General features: G+C 41.5%; 1 protein-coding gene across 1 annotated transcript; it reads left to right on the top strand.

Annotated features, from left to right (window-relative positions):
• Positions 1-1,212: 1,212 nt before the first annotated feature.
• Positions 1,213-5,255, top strand: LOC127344977 (two-component response regulator ORR26-like). Its single transcript, XM_051371360.2, has 5 exons — positions 1,213-1,474; positions 2,445-2,597; positions 2,713-3,096; positions 3,187-3,263; positions 3,897-5,255. The coding sequence occupies exons 1-5, from the start codon at positions 1,366-1,368 to the stop codon at positions 4,908-4,910; spliced, it is 1,737 nt and encodes a 578-aa protein (XP_051227320.1). The 5' UTR covers positions 1,213-1,365; the 3' UTR covers positions 4,911-5,255.
• The last annotated feature ends 4,269 nt before the right edge of the window (positions 5,256-9,524 follow it).

The following is a 9,524-nucleotide window of genomic DNA, read 5'->3' as shown; positions in this document are numbered from 1 at the left end:
CTATCTCTCTTTATATGTTCATCTCACTAACGGTTGATTGCCCCGCATTTGGTCCGTGGTGTAGTGCCCCTCTCTCTTAGTGGCTTATTGACCATGGCTAGTTGCTTGGATTTTTGTGACTTTGTTCAAGTTTGGAATATTGCCCCATAGATGGCACTTAGGACAAGATCAGAGTCTTGGTAGTTCCCCTGACATACCATTAATGCCATATAATATATGTATATAATTTTGAAGTTCAACAAACGAATCATACCTACAAATGTACATACATTAAGGTTCAAGTTTTATGTCCTAGACATATATAAAACAAATAGCTAACATCCAAAACTATACATGTATAACTATTAATCAAGGAAAAATGTTGAATGTAATGTAGCGGATTTTTGTTACCCATGGTGGACAATAACCCTTGATTGTATAATAACTCGTGTTATAGGATTCATATGTTTTATAGTGCTACACAATGGATCACTATACCCTTATGATGAACCACCCCATAGTTTACGTGCAAAAAATTACTCCAATGTATGTGAGGCATTAAAAATGAATTAATGATTAGGTGATAGTCCAATCTAGACCACATTGGTCATATTCTAGACAAAAAATAAATAATGATTAGGTGATAGTTCAATCTAGACCATATTGGTGTTTGTGTCGGATAAGACATGCGAAAATCCCACAATGAAGATAACAAAAACATATTACAAATCTCAAAGCAAAAAATAGATGTTGGGTCTAAGGAGGGTATAGCCCACCGGGAGCCATATCTGTATTGTCAATTAAAAACGGTCGTAAATTCCCTACACTTGTCTTTTCATTACGAGTTTGGAAAGCAAGTGCAACACAATAATTATTCACAAATATAGGTGGCGAGTGTATCCAATAAGCATTGGTAACATAGCAAAATCCACTCTTGACATGAGCATTAAACCATTACCCACTAGCTAAAGAGCACATTACTCAGAAAACTTAGCTCTTTACCGCTAATTGGAAGATGGAGTTAACAAAGCCTAGGTTTAGCCAATAATAAAATTTCACATCCAAGGAGAACGAGCGAAACCATCCGAAAAGCAACACGCTTCACATCCCACTTGATCATAAGGCTGGCCACGGCTCACTTCGCTTCTTATTCCAAAGCAGAAAAATAAAAGCCGTAGTCGGAATAAAGTTAGTTAAGTAGTTAAGCAGCAGACGGGGCGCGCCCCGTCCTCCTCCCCCTCCACTTCCCACCCTTTTTAACCGCCTAGCTGCTCCCTCCCACTCCACTGAGACACCCCCGGCGCGGCGCGCACCAAGAGCCAGAGCGAGCGAGCGGGAGGGAGGGCGACATAGAGCGAGGAGGCGGCTGAGCGCGGCACGGCGACGATGGCCGACGCCTCCGCCTTCCCCTACGGCCTGCGCGTCCTCGTCGTCGACGACGACCCAACCTGGCTCAAGATACTCGAGAAGATGCTCAGGAAGTGTTCCTACGAAGGTTGGAATCTTTGCCTTTCCTCTTTCGTTCCTTCCTCCAGCTTGATCGCTACGCTGTGTGTCTGTTGTGGGCGTCTGCGTCCGTGGACTACATGTTTACTGTTTGTTTAAATTACTCAGTGAAAAGGATTTGGGAAAGCTCCCTATTAATCGTGGGTATGCATGTATGGCCTGGATTAAAGTAGTCTTCTCTTGCCCCCGTTCTTACTAATTAAAATTGGGTTTTCAGACCTTGTCGATCGAATCGAACTTAGGGTGTTTGCGGACTTTTTTTTTTATAGAATTTGGACGTTATCATGCCAGCAATTTGCCTGCTTTTTATGGACTCCTGTTTTTGTTCTTGCTTGTGTATGTACCTGTTTGGTGTCAATTGTGGGGGGGAGCAAAAGATGCCTGGTCCATTAGCCCTTTTTGGATAAAATTTCCTATAACGAACAACATATGCATTTTTCTAGTGATGATTACTCAATTATGTAGATGGATGGTGTTGCTTCTCCACAGAGCAGTTTGTTTAACAGCTGAACAAATTACTTTTTTCTGTTGAGGTAACTGTCCAATTTACTTCTGAAGCAACTCTTGTATAAGTTACACGTAGTACCCAGACATTAAAATTCACTACACATAGTTTCTACCATATATTCTTTGCAGTCTTGTAGACCATTCTCAGGTGCTATATTTCCGTGGCACCGGTGACTGGGTCTTTAAGGGCTATGTGGATTCAAATTTAACATACTTGCCAGTCGTCCTTTTGGTAGACCTATTGCCAATTATCACTATTGAGTTGTTACTGTTTTTGTACCAACTAAACTGCCAATCTATTACTCTCTGCCTATCTGTGTTTTGTGTGTTCACGGGCACAGTTGTTTTTGGTATGCATCCATATTTATGAGTAGTCATGATTTATTTTTTTGCGAAGAATAATCGCGAGTTGTCTGTATACAAGTTAGACTAAACTAGTTATCTACCTGCAGTTACCACATGCGGTCTTGCTAGAGTTGCTCTTGACATCCTTCGGGAGAGGAGAAACAAGTTCGACATTGTAATTAGTGATGTCAACATGCCAGACATGGATGGTTTTAAGCTTCTCGAACACATTGGACTTGAGATGGATCTGCCTGTTATAAGTTAGTACTCAACACCAAACCTGTCTCTCTGCAAATTTTAATGAAGAAATGAAATCTTCTATTCAGTTTGAATATCTACTCAACAATACCAAACTGCCCCATTCTGTTTTCACAGTGATGTCCATTGATGGAGAGACAAGTAGGGTGATGAAAGGTGTCCAGCATGGTGCTTGTGATTACCTCCTTAAGCCCGTTCGGATGAAGGAACTCCGGAACATTTGGCAACATGTTTATCGGAAGAAAATGCATGAGGTTAAAGAGATCGAAGACCATGATAGCTGTGATGATCTCCAAATGCTCAGATATGGTTTCGAAGGATTTGACGAGAAGGGCCTATTTATGACAGTTGATTCCGATACCACAAGGAAGAGGAAAGATGCGGACAAGGACCACGCAGATCAGGACAGTGACGGTGCTGCTGCTAAAAAAGCTAGAGTAGTTTGGTCCGTTGATCTCCATCAGAAGTTTGTAAATGCCGTGAACCAAATTGGATTCGACAGTAAGTGTTCTATGAAATTTGACATAGTTTTCCTATAAATTTATGAAAATTTTATGATCCTCACAAAGTGCAAATATTGCTATCTTGCAGAAGTAGGGCCAAAGAAGATATTGGACTTGATGAACGTGCCTGGCTTGACCAGGGAGAATGTTGCTAGCCATCTTCAGGTATGACATGATATTCGACCGGTAATTTTTCTTATTTCTCTTTTCTTGAGAAATAAACCAAGTTCATAAAGAGAGTTATAAATTAGTTTTATAATAATCTACGAAAGTAACTTTATAGGACACACTGCGACCTGTTTTCTGAAACTCACAAATCAGGCACATGAAGAGCAGAAAATTCGAATCTATAATCTGGCTCGGGCAGTTTCTTGTGCAATAAGGATCACCTTTGCTAAATAAAATAAGATCCCCTTTGTCAGAGTTTCCCCTAGAAGTAAGTGAAAGAAGATTCTTGGTTCAGTAAATGATAGAAAGAGAGATGTCACCAATGAATTCCCGACGTGGCGTACTAGCCTTAGCCATGTTCATGGATCATGGAAAAGCATGATTATTGATGGAGCTACTGTGTGAACGTATTTCTAAGAGCTCCATCATATCCTGTAGTAAACTTGTTCGCTATTTATATTCACCTGAATCCTTACCTTTTTAAAACCTTTGCATCTCATGAAAAATCCTCATGAAGTTTGAATCATCTCATTTTACTCCATACTCCAGAATTCAAGTTAACATCATTGTAGTCCTTAAACTGATAATGATGTTCCTGTATTCATAAGAAGAAAATTCATTGTTATGCAGAAATATCGGCTCTACTTGGGTAGGCTGCAAAAGCAGAACGAGGAAAGGATATTGGGAGCTGCTAGGCAAGATTTCAGCAATAAGGGGCCATCAGAAAACCTTAACCTTAGAAGCTCTTTCCAGGAGCAACCAAGCAACATTTCCAGTGGATATCCACATCCTTCCCAGAAGATACAAGGTCAGAACAGTGTGTTAGATTCTCAGTTAGAAGACACCAAGCGCACAGTCCCCTTACCGGTGCCAGATAAAAGCTTAAATTCAGTGGGTTCTGTTGCCGCCTCTCATAATGTCGCTGGCGTTTCACCCTTAGGCGGGGTGCTATCTTTCAAAGGTTTGCCGGTGAATCAGGACAGGAAGCCGTCAGAAACCATGAACCTAGGATGCCCGGCCTGGAATGGAGGCGTGCCATCAAAGCAGTTCATGCAATACCCAAAGCATAACCATGCACGTTGTGACTTGTTAGGGGATTATGCATGCCTACCAAAGCCAGACTTGGAGCACCCCATTGCTCCTGGTCATCTGTTTACACCACCACCACTAATATCGATGAGTTGCAGTATGGAGTTGGATGCTAGAAACTTCTCAGATGTGAAGCCAGGCCTTCTTGACTGCCTCAAGTCCTTATCCCCAGCATTGACATGTACAGTTGACTCGGTTTCTACTCAGCTCAGTGATAGTGTTGTTACCTCAGCTGATGCTGACCGGAAGTTCTCCAGTGTGGAAGGTTTGCCAAGCACTAACTTTGATCAGACAAGCAACCAAGGTGCTTTGGTTCGTTCACAAGAACCAAGTATCATATGCAGCGCAGATTTTTCTTCTCTGACTGAGGATCTTCCTGGCTATCCACTTCAAAGTGTCTCCTTTGAGAATATAGGGTTGGGCGGCATTGATTTATTTCACTACAATGATGCGATGATACTGTCCGGGCTACAGAGTAACTGGTACGATGATCAGGACCAGTTTGCCGGCGACACAATAGACTACCCATTGATGGATGGATGTCTCTTTGCATGACCTGCCGGTTGCCCTCTTCTGTTGACTGTGCCGTTTTGCGAGGAAAGGATGGTGTTCTTGGTGTGTTCCCATATAGCACCTCTTGTAGGGCTATAGTGTTCTAACTTGATCCTTTGGTGGAAGGATCTAACTGTAGTAACTCCACTTTTGATAAAATGTCTGTACTATAGACTGTGCCATGGTATAATCTATAAACTCTTCGATGATCTCTCAAAAGTATATATGGAGACTGTCGAATGTTTCCTTAGGGCATTTGCAGAGTTGCATTGATTTGCTTTCTGTGATGCAGCACTGCGGACTGTATGTTAAGACTGTCATTTCACATTACGTGCAATGATGCAAACACTGCAACTTTTCAGTTTGAGATTCATCACAAAGATGTCACCCAAAGGTGGCAGCATGCGAAGTTACTCGCTCAAGTTAAAGGCAGAATTCAGTACAGGTGATGCGAAGCAGAACTACTGTTGCAAATGCAAAGATGAAACAGGTGCAGAGAAGAACAATCTTAAACAGTTTGCGTCACGGTTAAGCATGAACTCGCTGCTGCGCCATCTGAAGTATTTGCCTCCATCCGGTTAGCTAAGATCATGGAAGGAAGCGGCCAAGTTGCTCACATGAGATTTAATTTCTTAGACTTGATTATGTCAGATGCTGAATATTAGAAGCTCGATGTAAACTCAAAAAAAAATATTAGAAGCTCGATGTGCATATCTGAATTGCCTGAAGCAACGGCAATGGCTTCTGTATGCAGGTCTTTAGAATCCTATGTTTATTATTCTTAATTAATTCCCCCGTGTGATGAAGTAGGAGATGTCATCATATAGATTTTCAACCGTCAACCCTTGATCATGAACAAGCTCTGTACATACCATACCACACATACAAATAACGGAATTGCTAATTCTCACGCTCAGTCGATGCATTAGCCGTCGATCCAGATTCATCTTCCCATTGTTGTTGGCACCACGTGAGCTTTGTGTGTGGTGTCATTGCATTTATGGACGTTTAAACTCTTGTGTTTATTGTTGTTGGCGCGGTTTATGTTAAGCGGCCATATGGGCCTTTCTGAAATTGGGTAGGCCTTTTTGTGTTGTTTTTATTGACTTTTTTCTCGATTCTTTTCGCGATGCAGTTACAAGAATTTTCCATGTGACCATTTTTACCTCTATTGTGGGCATAGCGGCTACTTGTCTTTTGCGTGGTGTGTTGTTGGGCTCGAGGCTGGCTACTTCTGAACCGTTTGATTGCATCATGATTTATGTTACACTGTGCGGGAGTTGCAAATGAGTTGCAGCTGAAATTTTGAGTTACAAGTGGGTTACTTAGGATATTTTCCAATTGCAAGTTTTTTTTTAGTTGAAAATGAGGATGTAAATGATTTTTTTTTTTTTGAATTGCAAGTGAGGTTGCACCTAAGAAAAAATATGTTTGAATGTTGAATTTGTGTCATGATTCGTTCTAGATGGGATTTGTTGTTGCAATTCTGTCGTGATTCGTCATAAATGCGAAGCAGCATATATTTTAGGCATCAAGATTTATAGAGATAGATCAAGACGTCTAATAGGCTTTCATAGATTACATACCTTGACAAAATTCTGAAGAAATTTAGAATGGATAAAAGTAAGAAAGGGATTTTACCAATGTTCTCAGGTAATATCTTGAGTAAAACTCAAGGTCCGGCTATGATGGAAGAAAGAGAAAGGATGAACAACATCCCATGTGCCTCGACCATAGGCTCTATTATGTATGTCATGTTGTGTATACGACCGGATGTGGCACGTGCTCTTAGTTTGACCAGCAGGTATCAAAGTGGTCCTCAGATGGAACACTAGATAACAGTAAAAAATAATCTGAAATACTTGAAATGGAATAAGGGTATGTTTCTCACTTACGGAGATTGCGAAGAGCTCGTCGTAAAATGTTACGTCGATGCTAGCTTTGACATTGATCCGCGTGACTCGAATTCACAACCTGGATACGAATTCATTTTGAATGGTGGATCAGTGAGCTGGAGGAGTTTCAAGCAGAGCGTAGTGGCGGCATCTTCAACTGAATCAAAATACATGGCTACTTCAGAAGCTGCAAAGGAAGCGGGTTGGATGAAGGGATTCATTACCAGACTTGGTGTGGTTCCTAGCGCATTGGGCTTGATGGTCAGCTGTTGCGACAACACTGGTGCCATAGATAATCACAAGGAGCCAAGATCTCACTAAGATTTCCAGCATATTGAGCGCTGCTTTGATTCTATTCATGAGTATATTAATGGCTATGAAATACACCACTTTTCTCGCGTTTAAACCCTTAGCTAAGTCAAGAAATTGACTAGGTTTACCTCTCAACTTGCACTAATGACTAATTAATGCAAACATGTGCAATATCTTCTATTTTTGGATGATGTGCAGGAAATCGCGTCATAATGACAAATGGACCTGCAATTACTAGAGAAAATCGAGTATGCCAAAGTTGACTACGTTCGAAAAGGCGGTTCCAGGGGCTTTAATGGGCAACGGTATGGACAAGCCCCGCCCATACCGTGTGCTGCAGCATTCCCGAGGTCAAACCCTATAAGTGTCATGAAGGGACCGACGCTAAACGGAGAGCCATTCGTCACCAAACAGAGCCGCCATCCATCATATTCATCTGCACCACACCAAAAAAGATCCACCACCATAGTTCGTCCATTCCATCTTCAATCTCCTCCATAGCCACAGCCATCACCATTGTAATAGAGATCTCCTTGAGAATTGGCGACCATTGTAAGAATATTGTGATTTCAATCTAAGTATTTTGCACAATGACTTCTATCTTTATATTTGATCTTAATATTATGTGTGACTAGTCCTCACGGACTGCGGGTTGGGGTGAATCCTCGTAGCGTTTATGTGCATCTAATCTTATTATATGTGTAAGGATTGAATAGGAGTTTTGCAATCTTGTATCCTTGTCTCTTTGCCTTGTCTCGGTGATCTGCAGGTACCCATATCATTCAATTAGATCAAGGGGATAGGTGGGATGAGTGGAGAACGGCGTGCTGCCGTGAAACCTCAGTGACAGAAAGGGGAAAGTAACAATACATGTTTAGTGATTCATTCAGGATCATGGCACAATCATCTAGCTTAAGGCTTTGGTCTTTATTCATGTATTTAATAACTATTATTGCTTGCGGCTGTGAGGACAATGGTTGGGACAAGAGGCTCTTATCACCTGTGGATTTACTACTCACAAATCTCTTATCTCTATTTTATTTGTTACACATATGTGCTTCAATTATATATGTATGCATAGCTGTAGGAGAAACCTTAACCATGGCCTATTTCCATCATTGAACACAATCCCCTTAAAATTAAACTAGATAGGTCCGGTAAACTGGAGATAAAATACACTAGCAAGTCTTCTAGACGTTTCCTTTACACCATTTTAGTAGTGTTTCCCAAGGTTCGATTAAACCTAGGTCTTCTAGGAAAAAATTTATCATACTACAATCCGTAATCCAGATCGAAGTTATGAACCCTTTCTCTGGCGCCGTTGCCGGGGAAGCAATTTCGCTATTCCGGTAAGATTACTAGAGACCTTGTTAGTCATTTTATTTTTAGTTTTAAGTTTTTATTTACTGTTATTAGTTTACTGTTTTATTCTTTAGTTGAAAACCCAAAAAATTAGTTACTTGTTCTTTTACAATCATAGAAGAAAATACCAATAAGATAATCACTATGGCAAAAAAGAAGCTTGGGAATATGCTATCCCCAATGATAATTTATTCTTGCACCCATAACTCAGCCCGCTGTTACAACGGAGAACTATGAAATTAAGCCTAACCTTTTGAGTTTGGTTCAGCAGAATCAATTTGGAGGCTCAGCCGCTGAGGACTCGGGTATGCATTTAAATACATTCACTAAAATATGTGATATGATGCGCATTAAAGATGTTGACCCCAATGCGGGTAAAATTACGCTTGTTTCCTTTTTCATTAAGACGAAAAGCAAAAGACGGGTTGCTAGCTTTGCCTAAAGGCACTATAACTTCATGGGATGAATGTATTAATATATTCATGACTAAGTTTTTTCCACCAGCAAAGACTATGCAGCTGCATTGTAACATTACAGGTTTTAAACAAGAAGACCGCGAGCCACTAACGATTGCATGAGAAAGGATGAAGGAAGCCACCATGAACTTTCCAAGTCATGGAATGGAGGATTGGTTAATATTGCACTTATTTTATTTGAAAGTGGATTTGCTACCCACATGGGTAGCTACGCATGCGGCCATCACCATGTGATTTGCATGTAGATTCGTACAAGCTGAGTTCGCCCTTTGACCGCGTCCCATGCTGAAACCATATAGTATTAGCTAATCCCCTAACCATGATTCGTACATCAGCATGCTTGCGTGAGCATCAATTTCATACAGGTGAAGTCCCACTCCGGTGGATCGAGAACTAGCAGCACATTCCGGTCTGAGGGCACGAGATCTCGAGGTAGGGGAGCCTAGCATCTGGTCGTCTCGGTGGAGGCCAGCGCGGAGCAGCTGCAGAGGAGCGCATCTCTCGTCTGTCGGCCCAGGGAGGCGGGGACGAACTGCGCTGGCGAGCTAGGCCAGCTCCGCCATGTTGGGCGT

The sequence above is a fragment of the Lolium perenne genome, chromosome 3, assembly GCF_019359855.2.
Source record: "Lolium perenne isolate Kyuss_39 chromosome 3, Kyuss_2.0, whole genome shotgun sequence".
In the NCBI taxonomy this organism is placed as follows: Eukaryota; Viridiplantae; Streptophyta; class Magnoliopsida; order Poales; family Poaceae; genus Lolium; species Lolium perenne.
Note: the sequence above shows the minus strand (reverse complement) of the source record. Positions and strands in the feature narration are given on the sequence as shown.